Source organism: Micromys minutus (assembly GCF_963924665.1).
Source record: "Micromys minutus genome assembly, chromosome: 13".
In the NCBI taxonomy this organism is placed as follows: Eukaryota; Metazoa; Chordata; class Mammalia; order Rodentia; family Muridae; genus Micromys; species Micromys minutus.
The window spans coordinates 9,289,704-9,315,717 of NC_137982.1; the positions used below are offsets into that span (position 1 = coordinate 9,289,704).

At 45.3% G+C, this 26,014-nt stretch overlaps 1 protein-coding gene across 2 annotated transcripts; it reads right to left on the reverse strand.

The window, feature by feature from the left end:
• Positions 1-3,643: 3,643 nt before the first annotated feature.
• ZBTB34 (zinc finger and BTB domain containing 34) lies at positions 3,644-24,073 on the reverse strand. 2 transcript variants are annotated; one of them, XM_080927458.1, is made up of 2 exons: positions 24,013-24,073; positions 3,644-5,233 (listed from the first exon to the last, which is right to left on the reverse strand). In XM_080927458.1, exon 2 carries the CDS (start codon positions 5,209-5,211, stop codon positions 3,709-3,711), a length of 1,503 nt encoding a protein of 500 aa, XP_080783584.1. In that variant the 5' UTR covers positions 5,212-5,233; positions 24,013-24,073; the 3' UTR covers positions 3,644-3,708. The 2 variants fall into 2 exon arrangements, with proteins under 2 accessions (XP_080783584.1, XP_080783583.1); XM_080927457.1 differs by lacking the exon at positions 24,013-24,073 and adding an exon at positions 20,972-21,102.
• Between the last annotated feature and the right edge of the window lie 1,941 nt (positions 24,074-26,014).

Sequence of the window (26,014 nt, forward strand, 5' to 3'; positions counted from 1 at the left end):
TTCCCCAGCCCTTACTTTGTGTTCTTGCCGATTCTCCCCCAAATCTGGGCTGTTAAAAATTAAACAGACACACACACACACACACACACACACACACACACACACACACACGCAGGCTTGTGGTCTGGGCTAAGGTAAAACAAAGAGGTGGGTTAGACTTGCCATCATTAGAAGAGGCATACACTTACAGATCTCTGGGAGATTTAAAAATTACCAATTTAGTTCTACAGTATATTCTGCTTAACAGTGAACTGACAGTATCTTTTCTGCTGTTTACACACACACACACACACACACACACACACACACACACACAGAGAGAGAGAGAGAGAGAGAGAGAGAGAGAGAGAGAGAGAAACTCACCAACAAAAAACTGCCAAGGCAGAGCCAACTGACTGGGAGGATTTTCCACTGACCAGGAAGATGAATTCATCTTTGTAACTGTATTTACAAATGGTTTCTAAATGTATTTACAGCTTTAGTAGAAACAAGAGGGCAGAGTACTGATGAGAACAAAGATTGAAAACCACAAGTGCTAGCAAAAGTATAAAACGTCTTCACAGTTTGTGCAATGGGGTAATGTCGCAGGGAAGGGCGCTGTGGCTGTCTTCACATTGTCTAACATGGAAAGGTAGCTGAGAAGAGACCCAATCACGCACAGGCCTGTATGAAAGCAGGACATACTTCACTGTAAAAGATGTCTTCACATATTGTTTATCTTAGTGGACTTGTGCATCAGCTATAGTGAGAGACCTAACCTACAACTGTACAGGGACAGGTTTGCTGTCCACAGGGAGTTACACAGTGAGCTTCAGGGAGAGGGGCCTGCTAGGTGGTCATGCTGCCTCTCCTGGCACACTAGCCACTGCTGCCCTGTCTGCACAGTGGGCCCTTGGTAGCCATGCTTACCTTAGGCACCTAGGGTGACTACACAGACAAGCTATGCAGCGCTGTGGCCTGGGCGCTGCCTCCCTCCAAGCCCCGTGAACTTTACAGTACTGTGTTATGGCTTGAGAATTCATTCTTAACACTGCTATCAGTGGAGAGGGTAAAGTGTTAGCAACACGAATGGGAGCAAGCTCCATTTGTAAAATGCGGACTCATGATCATTTAAACTCTGTTTTCTGCCCTCTAATAGTCCCATTACAATGTTTGAACCTGAACTGTACAATCAAAGCAATGTATATTTTTGTCAAAGACAATTTTGGATAAGTCACTCTTTGGTAAACTCAAACCAGCTAAACAAGTTGACAAACACAAGAACTCCATGTATGTGAGTTCCGACAGACAGTGACAAGAACCAGGACATGGGCGTGCTGCCCGAGTATACCACGCTCACCATGGAAAGCTCTGGAAGCATCTCAGAAGGCCCCAGGCCTAAGTGAAAAGGAGGCTCCTTCCCTGAGCTCGACGTCTCACGTCCTTAGGTTTAGGGCCTTTCTTGTCACAAACTTAACTGATATCACAATACGAGAAAAGTTTTTGCATTTAATTTTCAAAAAAAAAATCAAAATCAAACGCATTTATGTAAGGAAAATGAAAAAAAAAAATCACAGACATTTACCTGAAACCTCAGAACACACTTAAGTAGGTAAACACTTGGGGCCCAGCCTCCCCTTGAGGCGTTCAGCTTTCTCCGCTGAACAAATGCTTCAGGAAGAGAATAAACCCCGACTTAGGCAGTTTGACGAGGAAAAGGCATACCGTATACCCGATTAGCAAGAGCCGCTCCCGGGAGCAGCGGGATTAGTCATCGACAGGAGTTAACACTGAGGTGAGGCGAGTTCACATATGAGCAGATCCTGTGTGCTAAGGAGGTGCTACTGAGCTGCCACCGGGGCTGCTACACACAAGGGCTGGAATCAAACTTTTTCTCAAAAACAAACAAACACACAAACAAACCCAACAAAAAGAATCCCCCCAAACCCATCATTCTTGGTATCTTAAGAGCCAAAAAAGCATGGCAAACCAGCAAACATCTATTTCTATATTCCTTAGCTCCTAGCCTTTGAGGTTGGCCCTCAGACTCTGGGTTTCTGTTTGCTTGAGTCCAGGTCTCAGAGCTCAGGCTCTCAGGCAGAGACCAGAGCGCTGCTGTCTCCTGGCAGCCAGCTGCATGACCGGCTCCTCAGCTGCTCCCTAAACTGCCCTCTCTGCCTGAGTCCATAGCACCAGAGCCGTCTGTGAAACCTGCTGGTGTGTATGAATCTAACAGCAAACACTGACCAGACAACTCACACAGTAACCAGTTTGCCAGCACATGCTTTTGAGGTTTCTTTTCAAGCTGTGAACTTGAGAGGAAAGTAACTAAACTACTACTGGTAGGTTTCACATTTTCTAGACCGATACTGACCTATACTTAACATAAAAATAGCACCACATGACCAAAAATGGTGAGACATACACAGATCTGGGGACACACAGAGGATCTTAGAGAGTTCTGACTTTTTTTCTTTTAAGCAGGAAACACTGAGAGTGGGGAGCCACTGGGGCTCATAGCACACAATACTAAGATAGATATATTGCTTGCAATTCCCGTAGAGTATATAGCTTTACAAAAAGTACAAATTCCAAGTTCTGCAGTTTCCCTGGGAACTGCATAGAAAAAGTTGCTGTGCACCTGAACTGGCTGTTTGAGGAGAGAAAAAAACAAAACAAAAACAAAACAAAAAACCCGAAAGGAAACAAAATAATAAAACCAAAACACTGCTTGGAGAGTTTTGTAGACAAGCTCTACAAATTCCTGTCCTTTAGTCAGAGTACGAACTCAAGGTGGAGCAATTTAGTTACCTGGTACATATGCTTCTACAGTACGGAATGAAGGTAGAGTTGTAAGCCAGTAAAAACCTTGAAAACCACTGCTCCTTTGGGGTTGGCTAATGTAACACTACACTGTGTAGAAAGGTCAGCACCACAGGTTGTCCAGTGTACCTGGACAACAAACAAAAATTCCAAAATGGTTTCCCACTACAGTTGAAGGAACCTTATGGCATTTGGTTTATGTGTTTGTTATGAAGCAGAGCTACGAACACTGTGATTTGCTTTGCTTGCATTTGGACACAATGATTACTATATATGAAAGTCTACTGACATTCTTCTGTAAGGGAAACGAAGGGTTAAAACTAACATAGTAGGCAGGGCTGAAACAAAGCCAGAGCTCTGTTCACACTGTATTAAATTATATATTCCTCTTACATTCACCTCAACCAGAATAAACTCAAATTTGAGAATGTATATATACTATATATATAATAACCACTTTATTATATATATATATATAAATTGTCTAACTACCCCCTAAAAGTAATTTTAAGTTAGAAAAGGTTACCCATTTGTACCAGCTGACAGCACCCTAGCCTCTCACCATGAAAATGCACCAGGGCTAGCACCCACACAGAGTGCCTGCCTCTTGGCAGAGAACGTGGGGTCAACCAGTTGGCATAGTTGAATCACTGGCAGAGTTGGGAGAAGCATTTAGCCAAAGAGGAATACTGTCAGCCTGTGTTTTCCCTGGATACACTGCCCTTCATGCTTTGAGCTCCTTGGGGAAGGGGAATGAAGGGAGGGTGAACACAAAAGTACCCCACCCAGAACCTTCAGAGAAACTATGGAAAAATGGAGAGATTTCCAGATGGTGGGGAAAAGCAAAGATTACAACAAAGCAAACCACAAGGATGCATTGATTGATGTGTTTTGTTCAGGAGCTCCTTAGTCAGGCGCATCAGACACTGTGTGGATTTCCAGGCGGGAATCTAGCGCCATCTCTGAGGCTGACGTCTCACTTTCCAGTTTCTGTTCCACGTACACATCTGTTCTTTCGGGAGACTCCATGCGACCCCTGCCCTCGGTGACACCCGGGTGGTTTTTCCGCAAGTGCTGATTGAGGGTGCCCTGGAATGGAAAGCACTTCCCACAGACCTCGCATCGGAATGGTTTGTCATCAGTGTGGCCCCGGATGTGATACTCCAGCTGGTCCTTGCGCGTGTACTTCTTCCCACAGAACTTGCACACAAAGGGGGTGATTCCCATATGCAGCCGCATATGCCTGTCGAGGCTTCCCTTCTGGTTAAAGGACTTCCCACAGTAAATACAAATCAACCTCTCATTGTATGGGTACCAGTAACCTCTGGCACTCCTCTCCCGGGGACTACTCTCATAACCGGGATTATTCATCATGGCTTCACTGTCAGACCCCTGCACCATACCCTGCAGGTCACTGTGAAGGTGAACAGACAGAGCCCGCTTCTGGCGGGCCCCACGGCCTCGGAAGCAGCTCAGCATGGACCTGGAAGGACTGGAATTGGTTTGACCTCCAAAAGCTTCTGGCACACTGGAAGGCTGTGAAGCTGCCTGGGAGTAGGGATACGCATGCTGGAGTACAGAACCATAGGTGCCCACATTCACAGCCACAACTTGTTCCCCATCAACCATTTCCGTGTGGTAGCCATCGTCACCCAGGGAAGAGCTATCAGAGCAGCTGGGCCGGTCAGACTTCTCCATCTTCACTTTCACCTCAGTGATCTGGCTCTCTCTCACCAACAAGTCCCCTTGCTCGTGGTCCCCTTCTATCTGAATCTCATACTCAGACACACTCCCACTGCTCCCCCGATCTGAGTGCCCCTCTTCTTGCAAGCGGCTCCGAAGGGCTTTGTTGGGGGTGGTCTCCATCCGGAGATCACTGCTGACCGGAGGCTGCCGTACCTGAGGGCAGTACGGAGGGGAGATTTCAACAGGACTGGTGAAGAAGCTGCCATCTTTCACCCCATTCCGACTCTCGGGATTCTCTTCAGCACCAATGGTGACAGAATCAACGTCTCCCACACTGATCTTTGAGTGGATGCTCTCTAGGATTTGTGTGCACTTGTCAATGACACACTGCATCTGAAGAAAGCTGGCTGCCGTCAGAAAACTGACAACATCCTTCAGCTGCAAGGACATTCTTCCAGTGTAGCAGAAGGAGAGCAACTGCTCAAACACGCTGGGGTTCTTGATCACCGATATGGACAAGCCACTCATTGTGCTCAATGCTGAATGGTCCCGGAAATACGGGGAGCTGGCTGCGAGAACGGCTTTGTGGGCTCGGAAGGGCTGGCCCTGAATGTGGACGATGATGTCACATAGCTTCCCTTGCAGGCGGAGCTCGTTTAGTTGGCTCAGAACGGTGCTGCTGTGCTCAGGCACATCAAACTGAATGAAACTGCTGCTGTCCATTTCTCCCGACACGAGATGGAATCTGCAGAGACAAAGAGCACCTGTAATTTGCCAAGGCTCCTCAGCAAGAACAAGCGGCATAAATAGGAGCTCACTGTGACTCTGCACCTAGCACTAAGGTCTGCCTGGACATTCCTCCTCTTGCTCAGTTTTATCTTCTACCTCTCCATTAATTCACCTACAGCCAAATAAGTGAATGATCCATTAGCCCAGCATCACTCTTACTTAACACTCATTTGATCAAAAGTAAAGCACAGCAGGCACGCACGGGGGGCTGCCTCAGCTGAGAAAAAGTGGTGTCCTTCAAGAAACATTCCCATCCACCCACCTGCTGCTGTGGGTCTCTGAAGGACACTACAAAAATGCTCCAATTCATGTACAGGCCTTGCGTATTTCTGTGTGTGTGTGGATTATGTCTGTGTACATGTTTACATACACACCACATAGGTAGGAACATGTGTGGGCATGTTCACAGGAGCCAAAGGTCAACACTGTTATCTTGGTTTCCATCTTACCTTTAGAGAGCATCCTCAAACTGAGCTGAGAGCTCACCAACTGGTCAGCAAGACTAAAATATCCAACTGTCTCCTGCCCATAGCTCTAGGACACCAAAAGGCACAGGGCCCCAAGCCCAGGTTTTAAATCACTATTATGTACCTGTATGGGTGTTTCACCTGCCTGCATGCCTATGTCCCATGTGCACACAGTGTCCTTAGAGGCTAGAATTGAATGTTAGTCCACTGGGACTACAGTTACAGATGGCTGTGAGTAACTGAGTGCTAGGGATCAAACCTGAGTCCTTTGGAAGAACAGTCAATGCTCTGAACCACAGAACCAGTACTCTAGTCCCCAAGTCTGTTTGTTACTACATTTTTTAGTTATGTCTGGGGTGCCACAGACATAACATAGAGGCCAGAGAACAACTTTTGGGAGTTGATTCCGTCCGTCACAAAGTTCTGGGTGATGAAATGCAAGCACTTTACTGAGTGAGCCATTTCCCCAGCTTAGACTTGCATATTTCCAATTGGTATTTTTCAAGTTTGTGGCCACAAAGACTGAACAAATTTCTTTCCAGTGCAGTCTAGATTTGGGCTTTCCCTACATATCTTTGCAGGACAAGCAATACTCAGTCCCTTATAGGAGAGAGTTATTTCAGACAAAAGCAAGAAGACTGATGGGCACATCACAAGTTCAGGGGCCCTCCGGTGGTGCTCATGGAACTAGAATGCTTGGGACAACTGCCTCCCACCGCTCCTGGCCTGGAATCTGCAGCTCTGGACACTTAAAAGGCCTGACACTAAAGGGGCCAGTGAAATGACTCAGTGGGTAAAGACACTTGCCACCAAGCAAGACAATCTGAATTCAATTTCTTCCATACAACGGAAGGAAAGAATAAATTCCCCAAAGCTGTCCTCTAACCTTAAGTGCACTGTAGTGTGTACACACAGACACACATCACAGCTGCTGAGATAAACACAAGACTAGATGCAATAATAATTCTATTTTTGATTTAAAATCCAACCAATACTTTTTTTTTTTTTTGAAACAGGGACTCAGTCTGGTCTCACACTCAGGTTCTTCCTGAGCTGAGAGCACACTGAACACTCGGCTTGGCTCTAAGAGTGTTCAGTTGACCATCACACCTGGCCAACCATCAAAAAGTGAAACATTCCTTACTAAGAACTAAATCAAAAGCAAGAAAGGCACGAGAGACAGTTGGCCTGTGTCTGTCTCTAACTTATTTGAACACTAACTCCCAAACCAGACGGACAGACAAGAGGCAAAGCAAACATGGTAAAATGTTACAGCAGTACACAGAAGTCAATGATCAATGGCTACTGTAAAAACCTGTCAAACCAGGCAGTGGTGGCACACGCCTTTAATCTCAACCCTTGGGGAGCAGAGGCAGGCAGATCTCCAAGTTCAAGGCCAGTCTGGTCTACGAGTGAGTTCCAAGACAGCCAGAAAAACTTCACAACAGTACAGAGAAACCCTATCTCCAAAAAACTAAAAAGTCAGTTTTTCTGCAGTTTTTAAGTTTTTTAAAATAAAACATTGAGGATTAGAAAGCATCACAATAAGAAGTACAAGGTAAGTTGGTGCCTTAAAATTTGTAAGCAATAAATGGTGAAAGTAACGGACTCAACTCAGGAGGCAAGACAAGCATGGACAAGGGGAGACAGATAACTCACTAGCACAGAACCACCAAGGAGAGTAAGAGTTGGCAAGTCTGCACTAGAACTCCTGCAGGACAGGCTCAGCCAGCCGGTCTGACTGGATCACATCAGCGTTTTCAATCTTGTCAGAATTTGAGTTAAAACATTTTAGTCAAAGAAAAAATGTTGTGCTTCTATTTATTTATCCTAGACTTATGATTGAAATCATTTTGAAATCTGCATGAAATGGACATATTTTTAGGATAACATAAATCGGCAGAACTAAATGAAAAAGACACAGAAGTGCCAAGGCACAAACGATCTCCAGACCGTTCATTGTTCTAGTCGCGTATGGAGACATGGAAGGCAACTCTGTGCATCTGGTGCAAACCTGACACCAGAGAATGACAGGCAGCAGAAAGAAGTCTGTTTCATCTAAGGGATTATAAGGCCCTGTGTAAACATCAGGGATTGGGTTGGAGCAGCTAAGGTTAGGGCTAAAATGATCTGGGTATCAGAAAGTCAAAGGAGATACAACATGGCCATTGACAAGTCACCAAAAACTCACCTCAGAAGTAAATACTCTTTCAGAGTAAGAACAACTCAATAAGTAAGAAATAAAGCAATACTTGTAAAAATATAATAAAGAGTAACTACTGTAATATAATAATATTCCTAGAAAGAGTCACTGTCTCTTCTCAAAATGTATTAAATGTATCCAACAAAACAGCCCCAACATCCTTACCACCTGTTCGCTTTACCACAACCTTTCCTTTCACTATGTGGATCCCATGTATTTTCACCAAGGTTATCAGGCTTGGTGACAAGCATCCTACCCACGCAGCCATCTCACCGGCCCACTATCTTAATAAGGAGTTTCTATATGGGTAAGTGAAGAAACATAACTCAGCTATGAGACTTAATCTATAGAGGTGCATGCCTTCTCTAAAATCAATAAATACAGGCCAATAAAATATTTTGTTCAATTTCTTTTTAAAAACTGATTTTAGGGATGGAGAGATGGCTTAGTGGTTAAGAACACTGACTGCTCTTCCAGAGGTCCTGAGTTCAAATCCCAGCAACCACATGGTGGCTCACAACCATCTGTCATGATATCTGATGCCCTCTTCTGGTGTCTGAAGACAGCTTCAGTGTACTTATATATAATAAATAAATCTTTTAAAAAATGACGTTAAAATGTATCTATTCTAGAACGTTGGTGTCCTGGTCCTGTAAGAACACAAGCCACATGTTTTCAGTGTTTTCAATAGTTATCAAGCCTTCATCCCAGCCTCCCCAACACTATGGCACAGTGCTGGACAAAGAACCCAGAGCCTCATGCACCGCTAAGGAAGGCCCCACTGCTGTGCAGCACCTGGCCTCTAGCACTGCTGAGAAGAGCCCCACTGCCACTGCTGCGCAGTGCTTAACCCACCTAGCAGCTGTGCTTGTGAAGTAAAATATATATATATACATACATATATGTATTATGTATGTATATATATATACTTAATTTAACCCAACAGAGCAAACATCATAAGGCATTTTAAATTCCTCACCACTTCATTTTAAAACAACCAAAAAACCAAAACCAAACAAACAAAAAAAACCGGTCTCAAAAAAAGAAAAACAAAGACAAAAGAGAAAACTCTAGCCAGATTTAATGTACAAATGGGCACATGCATCAGGGAAGTCACACTCCTTTCACCAAAAATCCTAGTAAGAGTGGGTGATCTTCAGAGTGAGGGTGTAGTTACAGAAGGCCCATTGAGCAAATGCTACTTTAAATAGGATCAAAGGGATGAAGAAAGGTTATCTAGATCTATGAGGGTGTGGGAGTCTTGGAAGAAAACTATCCCCACAGAAGGCATCAAATGTCTCAAGAAATACAGCCAGAGTAAGGAAGGCAGGAGTTGCTGGAAGCTCCCCTTCAGCTGGAACAGGGCACAAGGGAAGAGCAGGGACAGAAGCTGCTAGTGACGGTGGCTTCATGCCCACTCTTCATTCACTACCATTTCTGTACGGGGACAGGACACTCAGTACACAGAGGTGGTTTGTGGAGGCATAACTACAGAAGGAAAGGTCTCACACCTTAAAAATGCTTACAAAAGACAGCAGGAAACAAATTATGAAAAGAATTTATAAAATATACAGCTGATAATTATGAAATTCACAAATAATAAATGCCAAATATCACAACTGCAAACCCCACAAATATGAGCCGATGCTGTAAAACAAGAAATAAAAATAGTCTCTGGCAGAGAAACAATTATCCCATCAGTAAACAGACAAAAGGTAAGAAGAGATGCAATTCTTTCTCCATTTGACAAGACTTACAAAAATATAACAGTTACCTAAGAAAAGGTCAGGCGTCACCGTGTCATGGCATTTCCCAGCAGAAGGTGTTTAAATAGCAAATTAAAGGCTGAGAGCAAATTAATGACATGGAGTCCTCGGCAGCAGCAGAGCATTTTGAGAGGAGCATAAGGCTGAAAGGGGCTTCTGCGAGGCCTCCTCTAGTGGGATGGCTGGCATAAACAGGGCTACAGGAAGCAGCACACCACAGCTAAAACCTAGAGAACACCATCTTTCTGCAAAAAGAGAAAGGTGTTCTCTGTTTCACAGTACTGCTTCCCTAAGCAATGAGACTTTCAGACTCCTTCCCAGAGCTGCTAACAAGCAACATTCAAAAGCTTTGGAAGTAGGCAAGGTGAATTCACAGGCACATTACCAGGCTAAAGAGAACAAAAGGTGTAATTAATTTAAGGCTCTATATACCCCATGGCCAGATCTATCCTAATAGTCCCAGGACAGAACACAGAGGCTTTGCTGGGATATCAGTGTCACCCATGATCCTCAGCTCACCAGGACCAGCAGCTTCCTAGTTCTTTCCTGCATGGAATCTCAGTGGGCCCACTTTATAGTAAGTAAAGGTTTTAAGTAAGTTTGTCTTTGAAGTAAAAACACATGCATATTATAGCACTTCAGGGCATAGGATAGACAAATACAAAACAAAATTCTCCCCAATCCAGTGCTCTCTTCAGAAGGAGTCCTCAGAGAATTCTGAATATGTACTTGCATGTGCTGGGTCCTAAGAAATGTAACTAGGTCTGGAGAGATGGCTCAGCTGTTAGAGCACTAGCCGCCCTAGCAGAGGGGCCAAGTTTGATTGGGTTCTCAGCACCCACATGGTAGCTCAGTTGTCTGTAACTCCAGTGCCAGGGGAATCTGATGCCCCTTTCAGTCCCCTTGGGTACCTGTGTGCGTATGATGCACATACAGATGTACTTTTCTCCAAAAACACATCTAATATACCTTAAAATCTTCATTTACTCATCAACCTCATTTTTTTCCAACTTCATAGATCTATGGATACCTGTGTAACAGTGTATTTAACCAATGTCAACTGATACAAAACCAGGAAGCAAACTAATCAGCCATTACACAGCGTGGTGACAAGTTATGGATGTCTGGGCTGGCTTTCTTTTCTAACTCCTTTTAGAAGAACTGAGAGGCTTTGCATTTCAACCTGAAATGCCAAAACATTTTCTAAGAGGTGCCAAGTGCCCACTGGTTTACCCAGATTACAGGGACGAGAGCTGTTCCTCATAACCACCAGCGCCAAGCATTAAACTTTTCCCCTTTGCTGAACTGGAGGAGGAAAAACAGTACCTCTTTCCTCTGATATGCATGTTTTCCCTGCCACGTTTCTCACATGTAAAGGCATCTGTCAATGGCCAGCTGAAGGCAGCCATCGCTGAGCTGCCTCTTCTTACCCTCTGCCTGCAGTTGCCTTTCTACTGGATTGTTGGAACTCTTTGTAAATTAAGGAAATTAGCCTGTCATTTGTGCTGCACTAAGATTTAATTGCAATCAGTAAATGGCATACTAACTGGGGACTTAAATTATTTCTCTACACTTACAGGAAATATTCACTCGACATCAACTCCTACATACAGCGAACCACAGGGAATGCAAAGACTCACACAAGTCCCCTGCTTGCAGTTTGACATGGGCTTAATGCAGCTTCCCCCAGCCCAGGGAGAGATGGGAATCAAATTCATTTTTGATAATGCAGAGATGTGATTTATATTCACTTTTCATTTAGATTAAGTTTGCAGCTGCTTCAGAAAACAATAATGAATTTGATTATTCCACTCACTAAAAACATTAGGATCAGTATTCTTTAATTTAGCAGATTAATCATGTCTTCCCAGCACATTATAATAGGCAGAGAAAAGAAAAAAAAAACTAGTCATATTTTAACTCTAAAAACAAGCACATATAAACTGGATCTACCCCCCCCTCCATGGCCCCATTAATAGCTATTTTGTTTTTGTTTGTGAAAGCTATGCTGTGGATAAGAACATGGAACACAAAGAATTAGCTCAAACTTGCTACTGCTCGATATCTTCATGGTTCTCTTCTGTTTATTCAACCAGTGGGAGGATAATCTTCCTGTTCTTTCAAAGTCAGCTGCAATCACAGTCCTTAGCCTTCTCGGGCATGAGGTTATCCTATGAAGAGAATGCTGGGCTCTTGCTAGGAAGGATGCAATGCATGCTTCACTTCAAGGTGTCCATGTACTCCCCAATGAGGTAGATATATTGTCACTCCAAGAGGATGATTCACCCAGCATGTTTCCATGTTTGCTATCTGGACCTGCTATAAGGATAACCCCCATTTCACTGGGCCCAGGAGTGGAAGTAAAGCCAGCAGTGGCAGAAGAGGAAGGAAGGTGACAGGGACAAGTGGCAAGAACCTTCCTATTGATGACTAAGACAGTGAAGGCATTTTAGTAACAGACCTTGAAAGTACAAATGCTAAAAGCATCCTCTTTCCATATCAACATCACCTACCCATGCCTGTTCTCCCAGCATAGTAGCAGGAAGACAGGAGGCCAGCCTATGCTAACAACAGATCATTTCTAAAAGCAATAAAATCAGACCCGTGCAAGTAAGAGCTATGATCAGGAAAATGTTTGGGGGAAGGGACAGTCCCTAATAAAGTGCATGACCTTGTCCAAGATCAGTTTTGATGCCCCTGGATTCATCAAATACCTTTTTCTCTGGCTCTTTATACCTGCATTAGGCAAAAAGCCCCCTTTTCATACAAAAGCCTTAATTAGTTAGAAACCACAAAGCTAGGGCTAAAGTGACAGCCATTTGGAGATTCAAAGCGGACATCTTAGAGACAAGACGCCACCAAAACAACACAGGTTCAGCCCAAGCTCAATAGAACACAGAGCAGCAGTGAGACTGAAGGTCAGAGATCAAGAGTTAACCGAGAGGTGTGGAGACTGAGTGAGGATGCTAAAGGGGCCCCAAATGGCAGGGAGGTCTCAATGACAAGGTAAGTTCAGAGGAACAGCTTGAGCTGTGAGAAGTTTGGGCACATAGAAGAAAGCCATTCATAAGACTCTAGCACTGTGGCATGGCCACAGGGATAGGGGACAGTCCGTCAACTACCATTCCTCCCACAGATCAAAGGAGAAGGAAACAGAAGGCCTAACAGACGACTGGATGGCAATGAGGTTAAAGCTCTGCGTGGTCTCAGCAGAAAAAGCTCAGGACATACCACTGCACTGTGGGTGCTGCACAGGGCACTGCTCTAAACTGCAAGATGACCTGATACTAAGCTCAGTTCCAGGCCTCCCTGCACCAACATGTTTTACCTGAGGGAGCTCTGGAAGAAAAGGGTACTGTAAAGAAACAGGGAGGGAGACAGGGACAGAATCAAGCAGAAACAGACATGCTAAGCTAAAAAGAGACACCAGTGACTAGCCCTGTTCCTTCACATGGGTGTGAACAAAGGAGGCAAAGAAGCAAGGACTATCTCATAGGGCACGTCCCTGTTACTTGCAAGGTGACATGAAAGCCTGGCCAATCAGAACACGGCTCCTGCAGCTTTCAAAGCAGTTGCCTGCTTGCTAGTGTCCTAAAAACCAGTAAGCACTGATCAACGCTTTGGCTTTTTCCTGTTCTCCTGAATAGTATTTTGGATCACCAAAAAAAAAAAAAAAAAAAAAAAACCAAAACCAAAAACACAAGAGCTGGGTATAGTCATAAACATTGGCTTGATGGCTCTCCCAGGCATGGCATCAGTTCCAGAAGCCACAAAGGCACAGACAGACAAATATACACGACTACTTAAAAATGTGTGATGAAAAAACGCACCTCTCAATCTAAAATCTAAAATGTCTTCCCCCACCCCTTTTATTTAATTTTTACACAAAAACATTTCTCCTCCAAATGGGTAATGGCTACTGTAAAGTTTTGTATATGCTTGACCTAAGGAGTGGCACTATTAGGAGGTGTGGCCTTGTTGGAGTAGGTGTGTCACTGTAGGCTTAAGACCCTCACTCTAGCTGCCTGAAAGTCAGTCTTCCACTAGCAGACTTCAGATGAAGGTGTTCAACTCTCAGATCTGCCTGCACCATGCTTGCCTGGATGCTGCCATGTTCCTGCCTTGATGATAATGGACTGAACCTCTGAACCTGTAAACCAGCCCCAATTAAATGTTGTCTTTATAAGAGTTGCCTTGGTCATGGAGTCTGCTCACAGCAGTAAAACCCTAACTAAGAGAAGTTGGTACCAGGGACTGGGGTATTGCTGTGATAGGCCTGGCCATGCTTTTGTTTGGAAGAATGTGGATTTTGGGACTTTAGATTTGGAAAGCACTGGAATGTTTTAAATGGGACTTAATGGGCCATCCTAGAAGGAATATGGAAGACTTTGATACTGAGAGTGATTTGAACTGTTCGGACCTAGCCCAAAATGGTTCAGAGCAGAATTTCTGTATGTGGCCTAAAGACAGTTTTTGTGGTATTTTGGGGAAAATGTGGCTGCTTTTTGCCATTGTCTGAAGAGTCTGTCTGAGGCTAAGGTATAGAGATTTAAATTAACTGCTTTGAAAAAGAAGTCTCAAAACAGCCTGCTGTAAATTCTGTTGTGTGGTTATGAAAGTTCACTCTTATAAAAAGCATTTTAATGAAAGGAACAATTTGAGAAAGGAAAAATATAAAATATATGTCTCAAGTATTAAACAGGCCTCAGGAAGTGAAATGGAACTGAACCCTATGTTCTAGGACATAACAGACTAAGGGACTTTGGGGCAAGATCTGACCCAACTAAATTTAGATCCAGGCATGGTGGTACACACCTTTAGTCCTGAAAGATAAAGTCAAGTAGATCTCTGAGCTCAAGGCCAGCCTGGGACAGAGCAAGTTATAGGTGAAGAAAAGCTTAAATCCTGGTGTGATGGTACACAGGAAACAGGCATGCAGATCTCAGAGTTCAAGGTCAATTTAACCGAGCAAGATACAGGACAGCCAAGTTTAGAAAGTGAAGGAGTTGGAAAACAGAAAGCTAATAATAATGCAATAGAACAAGGGGCCATGTCCTAACTCCAGCAAGCAGCAGAACTTAAGAAGCTTCATCCGCATGTCTCTGACTTAACATTCAAGAGGAAAGAAGATTACTGGGAAAATGGATGCTGGTTAACTAAAGCTAAGAAATTAGTGGTGATTAAGAAGAGACCAGCATCATTGAGAATTTTTTGACAGCACAAAGAAGCTGTGTTCCAGAGATAGCTACAATTGTACCTTGTGCTGCAGCTGTACTTGGTAATGTGTAAAAGTCACCTAGGTGGTACTGGCTTTAAAGGCATGAAGAGCAGCTAAAGCTTGGCATTGTGAGAGGCCATGGAAGGCCACTGGTGAAGGTACAGCCTCAGTTGGAATTGACGGCCCAGGACTGAAGGGGTCATGCAAAAGAGTTGATGCTTGGCACCACAAAGAGAGCCTATGAGAGGATAAAGGTGAACCCAACTGCAGCAGAAAACCCCAGTGAATTGAGATGCCAGTACCATGGGATAATCACCAAGAACAGCAGTGGCAGTACACTGATCAACCTAAGCTTAAAATGCTACAGAGGGCAGAGCTTAAAGAAGTGACCCAAGCCCTTTGGAGGAGCCCAGAAGATCATGTGTGGATCCCAGACATTGAAACAAAAAGTTGATGTTCGAGATGCCAGAGCCATGGGCCATCTGCTGAGGAAAGCTGCTAACAGGGAGAGTGGAACCAGCCCAGGAAAAGAAGTTTATTACAGTCAACAAAGATGAAAATGAATTGGAGATCTGAAGACGACTTTGACTTCAGACATGGAGATGGAGAGTTTGTAGTTTGCCCATTTGGTTTCCTGTCTTGCCTTGGGGATTACAGTTAAGTGATGGAATGGATCTCAGAAGAGACTTTGAACTTTTAACATTGTTGAGACTGTTACAGACTATAAGGACTTTTGAAGTTGGACTAAATGTATTTTGTATTATGCTATGTTTAGGTATGGCCCCCATAGACTCATGTGTTTGAACAAGCTTATGGGAGCCAGGAAGTAGTGGAATGTGATGGTTTGTATATGCTTGACCTAGGGAGTGGCACTATTAGGTGTGGCCTTGTTGGAGTAGGTGTGTCACTGAGGGCATAGGCTTAAGACCTTCACCCTAGCTGCCTGGAAGTCAGTCTTCCACTAGCAGCCTTCAGATGAGGAGGTAGAACCTTCAGCTCCTCCTGCACCATGCCTGCCTGGATGCTGCCATGCTCCCACCTTGATGATAATGAACCGAACCTCTGAACCTGTAAACCAGCCCCAATTAAGTGTTGTCTATATAAGATTTGTCTTGGTCGTGGTGTTTGTTCACAGCAGTAAAACCCTAACTAAGACAGCTACTTACAATTAAAAAGACAAAAACCCCACTAAAACATGTTTTAACTTTATGATTTAAAATGTTTGGATTACAAAAAGAAAAAAAAATTTTGTAGGAGTTGGTACTGGGGTCAAACCCAGGACCTTTCATGTAGTTCAGAAACACTACCACTCTCTTGCTCTCTTGTGTTCCTGTTCTCTGCTATCCAGCTCTTGCTCTCCCTCCCTTCCCCCTCCTCCCCCCATCCCTCCCCCCCCCACATGTTCATGGCTGGCCTCTACTTCTCTATTCCTCTTCTCTGCCCCTACTACCCTCTTAACTCCCCTCCCCATGCCCTGAATAAACTATATTCTTTACTAAAAAAAAAAGAAACACTACCACTGAGGCACATCATGCTCTAAGGTACCACTTTTAAGCCATTACATGTAAGCAAGCTTTTAAGTGCTGGCAAATGTAATCCTGAGGGATAACTTGGTCATATTTATCAGCACATAAAAAGCCCTTGGTCTAAAGTAACTGTTAGGGGCTGGAGAGACAGCTCAGCAGACAAAGGCACTTGCATGTAAGCTGGACCCTCCACATGTATTCAGTGACATGTGCATGTACCTACATACTAAATAAATAAATGAATGCAACAAAAATTATTTTTAAAAACTTGGAATCTGGCATCAATGGGAGGAGAGTCCTTTGGTCCAGTGAAGGCTCATTTTCCCAGTGTAGGGGAATGCCAAGGTGCTGAGTTGGGAGAGGGTGGTTGGGATAGATAGCACCTTCACGGAGGCAATGGGAGGGGGAGAGGGATTGGGGAAGGGATAACACCCGAATGTAGAGAATATACAATTAAAAAAAAAAAACTTGGAATATAGAAACCATGCTTGCAGAAGTGTGCATGCATGTGTGCTGCAATGAATCCAATATGTAATAAGATATATATTATGCTTTTTTTTTTTTTTTGGTCTGCAGCAGCCACCAAAGACTGATTAAGAAAAAGCAGGAAGCTGAGTGGTGGTGGTGCATACCTTTAGGCCCAGCACTAGGGAGGCAGAGGCAGGTGATCGCCATGAATTTGAGGCCAGACTGGTCTACAAAGAAAACTGCTATCTTGAAAAACCAATAAAAAGGGAAAAGGAAAGGTAGGGTGTACTATAGTCCAAGTTCCTTGGGAGGTTGAGGCGGACAGGCAACGATTTATACAGATAGGATTTTTTTTTTTTTTTTTTTTTTTTTTTTTTTTTTTTTTTTTTGAGACAGTCTTATTCTATAGCCCAAGCTTGCTTCAAACTCAAGGCAACCAACCCTCCTACCTCTGCCTTCCAAATACTGGACTTACAGATCTGCACAATCATGCCCAACTTTACAGTTGACCCTTAAACAACATAGGGGTTAAAGGTACCAACAGTACCAATGGTACCCTTTGATTTTCTAAAAACTCGACCATCAGTAACCTGCTACTGATTGAAACTCTCACCAGTTAACAGTCAACTGACACACTCCCATGTTACAGGTATGGTGCACACTGAGAACCACACAGCAACCCTAAGAGAGCACCTTTGCCTGGCACATGCAAGTCACTGGAGCTGGCATACACTGCAGGAGCTGCAGGGGCAGCTATGGAGTTACAGCAACAATTTGTGCAGCTATGATGTGAGATGGTTTTTTGAGATGACTGGACTGGAACTCACCACGTACAGTAATCCTTTGACTCCAGAGATAACGCAGCACCTTTGTTTGTTTACATTTTTATAAACTACAAATGACAGCACTTCTGGCTTGTTTTTACATGTGCACATTTCCACATGCTTCTGCGCTTGAAACACTTTTTCCTTATTATTTCTATCTTTCTAGGCTATGAGGTTTCTAGGATTTTTTCCAAATTGTGGGGAAAATATATATATATTAAAAAACACATACTAGATGGCGGAACACCTTTACTTGTGAGGCAGAGGCAAGTAAATCTCAGGAAGTTCAAACAAGCTACAGAACACCCAGGGCAACACAAAGAAACCCTGTCTCAAAAAAACCATATTGTCTGCTCTTCCAGAGGTCCCAAGCTCAATTCCCAGCACCCACATGGTGGCTCATAACCACTGGTAATGCAATCTGATTAGCTCTTCTGGTGTGTCTGAAAAGAGCTTCTTCTACAAGGAGTTAGAAAAGAAAGCCAGCCCAGACATCCATAACTTGTCACCACGCTGTGTAATGGCTGATTAGTTTGCTTCCTGGTTTTGTATCAGTTGACATTGGTTAAATACACTGTTACACAGGTATCCATAGATCTATGAAGTTGGAAAAAAATGAGGTTGATGAGTAAATGAAGATTTTAAGGTATATTAGATGTGTTTTTGGAGAAAAGTACATCTGTATGTGCATCATACGCACACAGGTACCCAAGGGGACTGAAAGGGGCATCAGATTCCCCTGGCACTGGAGTTACAGACAACTGAGCTACCATGTGGGTGCTGAGAACCCAATCAAACTTGGCCCCTCTGCTAGGGCGGCTAGTGCTCTAACAGCTGAGCCATCTCTCCAGACCTAGTTACATTTCTTAGGACCCAGCACATGCAAGTACATATTCAGAATTCTCTGAGGACTCCTTCTGAAGAGAGCACTGGATTGGGGAGAATTTTGTTTTGTATTTGTCTATCCTATGCCCTGAAGTGCTATAATATGCATGTGTTTTTACTTCAAAGACAAACTTACTTAAAACCTTTACTTACTATAAAGTGGGCCCACTGAGATTCCATGCAGGAAAGAACTAGGAAGCTGCTGGTCCTGGTGAGCTGAGGATCATGGGTGACACTGATATCCCAGCAAAGCCTCTGTGTTCTGTCCTGGGACTATTAGGATAGATCTGGCCATGGGGTATATAGAGTCTTAAATTAATTACACCTTTTGTTCTCTTTAGCCTAGAAATGTGCCTAGAACTGAAAAAGTTAGCTGTGAAGGACTTCGGAGTATAGGCTGGCACACTCTGGGGTATGAGAATCCAGCAAGGGCAAGCTGAGCTTAGGCCACCCAGTGGGCAGTAGAAAGAATAGAATGGGAGTGGGAAGAGACCAGGAACTGATCAACACTCTGCTAACTGAAGAGGAAGTAGCATTATGGAGCCAGAAGAAAAAAAGAAAAGCTGAGAACCAAAAACTATACTCACTGCTCCTTTGGAAAGAGGCCCTGGTAACAGGAGGTCAGTGCACATGATCCTCCTCAAACACCATCTCCAGTGATGAGGATGGAGTACGCCTAACACTATAAGTGAGGAAAATGAGCGCAACAACTCAGTACCATCCTCACACACTGCAACCTGTGCCACAGAGAACCTACAAACAAGGGACTCCTAAATGTCACTTGGACAGAGCAACATGTGCAGGCCTAAAGTCTCCTCCACACTGATTATAGGTAAGGTCTCAGAATGATCTCCCTGTGACCCCCAGAACTGAAGCAGAGCACAGGCCAGGCAATGGAAGTCATCTCACACCCTTATGAGCTCTTAGGCTCACAGCTCACAGTATGGGTCAGCTGATACTGCCTAAACCAAGCAGGTAAGCCAAGACCTCTGGACTGCCACTCTCAGCTGTACCCTCAGCCCTATGCTGCCCCACTGAAGACCCTGGAAGTGCAGGACAGGCCGGATCCAAAATCTGCAAGATGACTGACTCCCCTCTCACCTGGAAACACTGCTGCCCGAGATGCTACTCATCCTTTAAAAATGCCCAGTTACACTTCCAAGAAAAGAAAGACAGATGACAAGTCTGGAAGCAGCTAGAAGCACTAGGAAGGACCATTATTCCTAGGCAAGATGCCTGTGATTCCAAACCCAGGCTCAGAGCAAGCAGCCGAAGAGCAGCAGGGCTGCAGGAAGCATTATGATGCTGATGAAACTCAAGGCAAGAAAAAAGGGGGGAGGGGGAAGGAAATGGCATTCTGTGATGGATATTCATGAAGGGCCCTTCCTAATTTAAAGGAAAACAAGTTTAGAGTTCTTACTGCATTAATTCATGTGTGAGAACATTTTTATCCGAACTGCTACATTTCTGAGCGAGGCGCGAACACTCTCCAGGTCTGCCCAGATACACTAATTTGGGGAGGGTGTGATTTGTCTTAGTCAATGCAAAACATTGGAAGCTGCTTCTGAGCCTTTCACCCAGGAGAGGAATGGCTGCTTCAACCTCACCAGCAAGTGAGGATGCCTTAGCTCCTGCCCAAACACTGTGCAGATAAGTTCCTCCCGGCAACAGACACAGATGTTTCAACTATCCCTACCGTACAGGGGAGACATACTCCAAGAGACAAGGAACTTTCCAGGGGTCACTCAGCTAGTGACTGACCCAGGCTCAAGAGTGAAAGTATATACCTCTCTCAGTAAGAAGAGGCTTCCTGGTGAGATGTCAGGCTTTTTTTGGTGCTGATCCTTATGACCACCTTCAAGCAGAAAGACAAATTCCATTGGAGACAACCTATAAAAGCCAGCTGGTCTGGCATGGTGGAAAGGGGCTATAACCGGACAAACACTTCAAATCATTTTCAAAATCTGACTGAAATGCTCGTTGTTTTTAATCTGTCAAATAAGTAGGCCCCAAAAAGTGTTTCAAAATCTTTGCTTTTCTTCTAAAGACAGAGTCTTGCTGTATTACCCAGTTTGGGCTCAAACTCCTGGATCCAAGTGATCCTGTCTCAGCCTCCCCAATAAGGTACCAGAGTTTTGAATCACTGTTCCTGGCTAAACATTTCACATTGGAATCATGAGCTGAGAGGATGCTTCAAGCAGGAGCACGCTTTCTTAAAACAAAACTTTCAATATAGATGAAGGCGCAGCAGCTTATCTGCTCGTGGCTGGCTGTTCAGGAGACCTGGAAAAATACACACATTCCACTTCTTATAACAAACGGATTAGAAAGGCTCACCTTGAACTGCATTCTTCCAGGGTGCTTCCCATGCCAGCAACATCAACAGAAAATAACCATTAGAAGTTTAACTGCGCTCAGTTGGTGACCTTCACTAAGCTAAATTCAGCAGTTTGTCAGCTACAAAACATTAAATGGACACAATTAAGAAGTTTGAAAGCATGAAACAGAATTTCAACTAAAATAACATGAAAATGATTGGAAATATAACAAAATGATGGGACTCTAGGTTTATACTGTTTGACATTCTTGCTTCATCTGGAAGGCAGACTGGAGACGTGTACAGATGGGTAGGCAGAGCTTGGCAGTGCACCTTCACTCCACTCTGAATACACCACACCTAATCATCGGAATAAAAGGTCTTCAACGGTTCCTAGGGTTTGCCATCTCCCTTGTAGCCATCTCCATTAAAAAAAAAAAAAATCATAGTGGCTGTAGAGAGGGCTCCGAGTTCAGATTCTATCCTAAAGTGCTTACTTTCAAGAGGGCCGGAATTCAGATTCTCAGCATGTAAAATGCCAGGCACTGAGGTTAATGTTTATAATCCCAGCACGGGGGAGGTGGGAACAGGATAATCTCTAGGGCTTGCTGGACAAGTAAAATCCAGATACAGTGAGACCCTGTCTCAAAAGATAAAGTGGCGATGGGAGAGGTAGAAAAGCACATAGACAGATGCACATAATGCCGAAAAAAACCCTACAATCCAGACTTTATTACACATTACAAGTAAGAAAAGTCAGGCTCAAGCCGGGGATGTAATTCAGTGGTAGAGCATTTGTCTAGCATGTGTATGGCCCTGTGTTAATTAACTCTTCAGCACCAAAAAAGATAAAAGAAGGAAAGAAAAGACAAGCTCGGCAAAAATGAGAAATGACTCAAGTTCCACAGTTAGTGAGAAGCTATGCAGAGATTCAAACCCAGGCCTGTCTGACCCCCACTTTCCTTCCCCGCAGCCTTAGACGTAAAAATTGCATGTTCTTTTCTTTCCTGATTAGGAATAAACACTAACATTTTCAGAATTTATTCTGTGCCTTCTGCTCTGAGGATAAAATTGAAAACATCCACCTGGGATTGCAGCATTAAACACCAGTAGTCAGAGGACAGAGACAGTAACTACTAACAGCTTCTCCTTGAAGAAAAAGTTGTTTACCAACAAAAATCAGGAACTACATGAGAACCTATTCTCAAAACTCCAGGTCCAGCATCAGGTAGCAGGCGACTGAAAGAAGCATTAACATACAAGCTGTGCCTCCAGACAAAAATCCTGCTCTGGCTGGGCCAGCTCAGTAACCAAGGAAGCTTGCTTCAGAGTCCCAGTGCCACAAAGACATGGGGGTAGGGCGGTTAGGGAACACCCTTTGGAGGAAGTGTATCTTCAGCAGGGGTTTGAAGGAAGTGAAATGGAGAATGTGCTCAGAGGCCTGGAACACTCCTACAGGCAGTCATAACCTAGCCAAACTTGAAGAACAGCGGCCAGAAAAAGGTCAGGTTCAGGTGAGAGGGAAGAAGCCAAACCTAAGAGACCCTTGAAGGGGGTGGGGAAAGTAAGAAGGGCCCTGTTCAGCTAGCAGCTCTGCTCTGCCACGGTCCCCTAGCTTATTGTGTCCCAGCCTCTACTCCTTTCCACCTCTAGCAACCCTAGTCTTTTCTTCCTGGAATACGCCTGCCTCTAGAATAGTTTCAACTTTGGCCTAGTATTCAAGATCTTTCAGGAACCAAGCTGAATCAACCTTTCCTCCTCCTCTCCCATCCTAGCCCTCCTAGGCAAGGAGGCTGCTCTAATCACTCACTCCATAAGATCCTCCCCCTCCCCCATTTGAATCTTACTCTCCTTTAACTCGAAGTTCAAGTCCCACCCCTCACTAAGCCCTTACTGACCTCTACCTCTCCTGCCGAATTCTATCAGACACAGCCTTGTGTCACAGACATCATCTAGTCACAGGCAATGTCTCAACACCTTGGGAGATTCACGGTACCTTCAACTCCTTTCGTCCACCACTCACATTTTGTCTTTTACTAAGCAAGCACTCAACTATTTTTTTTTAACTTCCTATACTTGGTTTGGCGTTAGCATAAAGGAAGGATGGGGGAGGGTGAAACCTCTGGAGTTAGAGACCAACTAAGAAGCTGTTGCAATAATCCAGATGTGAAGCAAAAACAGCCCAGACTAGGGAACAAAGAGAGAATAGGCAAATACAGACAGCAAAATATTCCCATGCAAAACGCTCCACAGAAAAACTATGGGCGGCAGCAAGGAACGATGAGGGATCAGTAAAGCTATTTCCAAGTAACACTTCTGGTAATCATTTTAAACCTCCCCGAGACGAAGTGCATGAAGTGGTTAAAAAGTCTACATCTGGAGTGGCGGGGGAAGACTTCGGTATAACTGCCCAGTGTGTTGAACCAGGCATAGACCTTGACTGTCAGATACTCAGAGCATGAGGGGTCTGTAGAGTTCATCTAAACTCTCAATCTTACGTGGAGAAACTGAGGCCCAGCATGGGAAAGACTTACTGAAAAACCTCCAGATGGAGCGTCCCAGAATTGAGTAACACCCCCCCCCAAACAGTTACCTGGCCTAGGGGGGCAGTGTTTTACACGCCCCCCTCCCCAGTCCGTCTCCAGCCCTGCGTCAGTGGCCACGCAGACCACCCGGGTCAACCTTAACACGCGCCGCCTGTTTACCTGGCGCAAGGCGGTGGCCAGAGACAGCAGCTCCTGGGCAGCCTCCCGCTGACCCCCCCAGGCCGAGCCTGGCTCTCCGGGGACAACGGTCACTAAGACCCCTCCGTACGGGAGGGAGAGCGAGCCGTCCAGGGCGGAGACTGGAGGGGCGCAGGGTAGCTGCCCCGTTTCGCCGCCCCTCGGGGCCAAGCGACTGGCCTCCAGCAGGTGCCCGGGCCTCAAGACCCCGCCCGGCCGGCCCCGGCACTGACCACGCAGCCTCTCGCCCGTCCCGCCGCACCCACGGGGGAGGTCGGACAGCCGCTCCACGGGCCGCCCCGACCTTGCCGCCTCCGCCTGTGGCCCGCCAGCCTCACCTGGGCCGCGCGCCGCGCTCACATCGCCCGCCCGCGGCGCCCCTTCCGCCGCCGCCGCCGCCGGCGCCAGGCCCTTCCCTGCCGCTCCCGCTGCCGCCCCTGCCCGCGCCCCCCGCCCCCGGAAGCGCTTCTAGGCCCCGCCCCCTCTGCGCCCGCGCTTCCGGGCAGGCGCGGACACGGGCGGGTGTTGGTACGGAAGGCCTTCTCGCGGTGGGCTAGTCTGGTCAGAACCCCGGTTCCTGCCCAGTGCTGCAGGCGGACCAGTGGACGGACGGGTGGCTGAACAGCAACCCGACACTGGAGCCTGAAATCCCGACTCTGCGGCCCGTGGCCTTCCGCCCCTGTCTCATTGGCGCCCCTGCTGGCCGGAGCAGAACTCGATAGTGTGCACCGGACTCAAAGCCTGTGAAAGGCCCATACATACCTACGATCTCCTTCCTCGTGCTTTGTAATTCTTTATTTCTTTTCTTTTCTTTTTTTTTAAATTGATTTTGGGATTTGTTTTGAGACAATGTCTTAAAAACAGAATACCACTATATAGATGAGGCTGGCCTTGAACTCAAAAAGATCTGACTACACACAGTTGAATTACAGGGATGAGCCCCCCCCCCCCATACCCAGCTACCTGGGCAGGTTTTCTCTTCTGCAAAAAGAAGGCTACCTTGCTTTAAAACAAACAAGAGCCCACGGGCTGGAGAGATGGCTCAGCAGTTAAGAGCGCTGAGGTTCAGATTCAATTTCCAGCACCAAGGGACAGCTCTCATATGTTTGTAACTCCCGTTTCAGAGATCCAGAGCCCTTTTCTGGCCTCGTCCAACCCTAAGCATGCACGTGGTGCACAGACGTACATGGAGGAAAAACACCCAACACATACAATAAAAATGAATAACTATAAGTTTTTTTTCCAAAAGACCCAAAAAGTTTCCAAGAGTCAGAGCGACAGATCCAGAGCATAGGAATGCTTCTTGTCAGGCTAGACTACCTCAGGCAGGACGTCAGCGCTGGCTCATAACACAACGTCCATAGCAATGAGATTCTGTTTCCCTGTGAACCTAGCCTTGGGCTTCATCATCTTAACTGATTCTTACTAAATGCATGGGTAACAATTGGGATTCTTGACTGTAGCACAGTGCTTCCATGTATTAAGGACAATAAAGACTAAAATGTTCTTAAGTTTTTGGCCTTCCTGACAAGTGTCCTAAAGGTATTGCCCATTTACTCTTACTATTTGGCCCCAGCCCACTTTGCACCGGTATCTATGTTGGAGTCCTTAGAGGGCACACATGACTCAACTTGGTCTTATTAGGATGGACACCTGATGTGTTCCATCCACCTGCCTCCTCCTACGCAAGTAGTACTGGACCAGCAGGGGGAGCCTGGCTCTTTTAACAGATCCAAGATGTCCACTTCTAGAACCTCACATTATGTGAGGTTTTCACTCTTCTGTTTCTGGAGAGAAGTTGAAGGAACACACACACTTACCCAGAGATCTCTCTTCTTTGAAGACCTGCCTCTGGCACACAGGCCCGCTGCCTGTGTGATGGAGACTGGAGGTAATTCTGACCTGGAGCTTCTCTTCTGCTAAGTGGAAATAAGGCTGGGGGTGGAGAGTGATTTGTAAAGTGTCCACCCCCCCCAACCCCCAGAAAAGAATGTCTGTAGAGAAAACTATGGTTTAAGAGAGAGACAGGTCCAGGACCAAAGCAGCACTCAGCTACACTGTAGCTCCTGATTTTGAGGCAAGACACCTCATCATACTGGTCTGTCTGTGAAGAGGCAGCAATAACACTGGGAAATCAAGGTGCTCCATCTCAGCTTCAAATCTGGGTTGTAGGATGAATGCCATACTTAAATATTCTCACTCACCCAAACCCCCATACAGTGGCTCACAACTTAGCCCTGGCTGGCCTCAAACTCATAGACCCAACTGCCTCCAGAGTGTTGGGATTAATGGGATGCACCAGTGTAGGTTGATGTCTATATACAGGTGAGGGCTGGCACT

What these genes read in the sequence shown, in the direction of transcription:
- ZBTB34 (XM_080927457.1), bottom strand. Translation starts at nt 21,003, where the DNA reads ATGGGAAGCACCCTGGAAGAATGCAGTTCAAG. An exon ending in CTGGAAGAATGCAGTTCAAG is followed by an intron (nt 5,234 to 20,971) that starts GTGAGCCTTTCT and finishes TTGTCTCTGCAG; the next exon opens with ATTCCATCTCGTGTCGGGAG.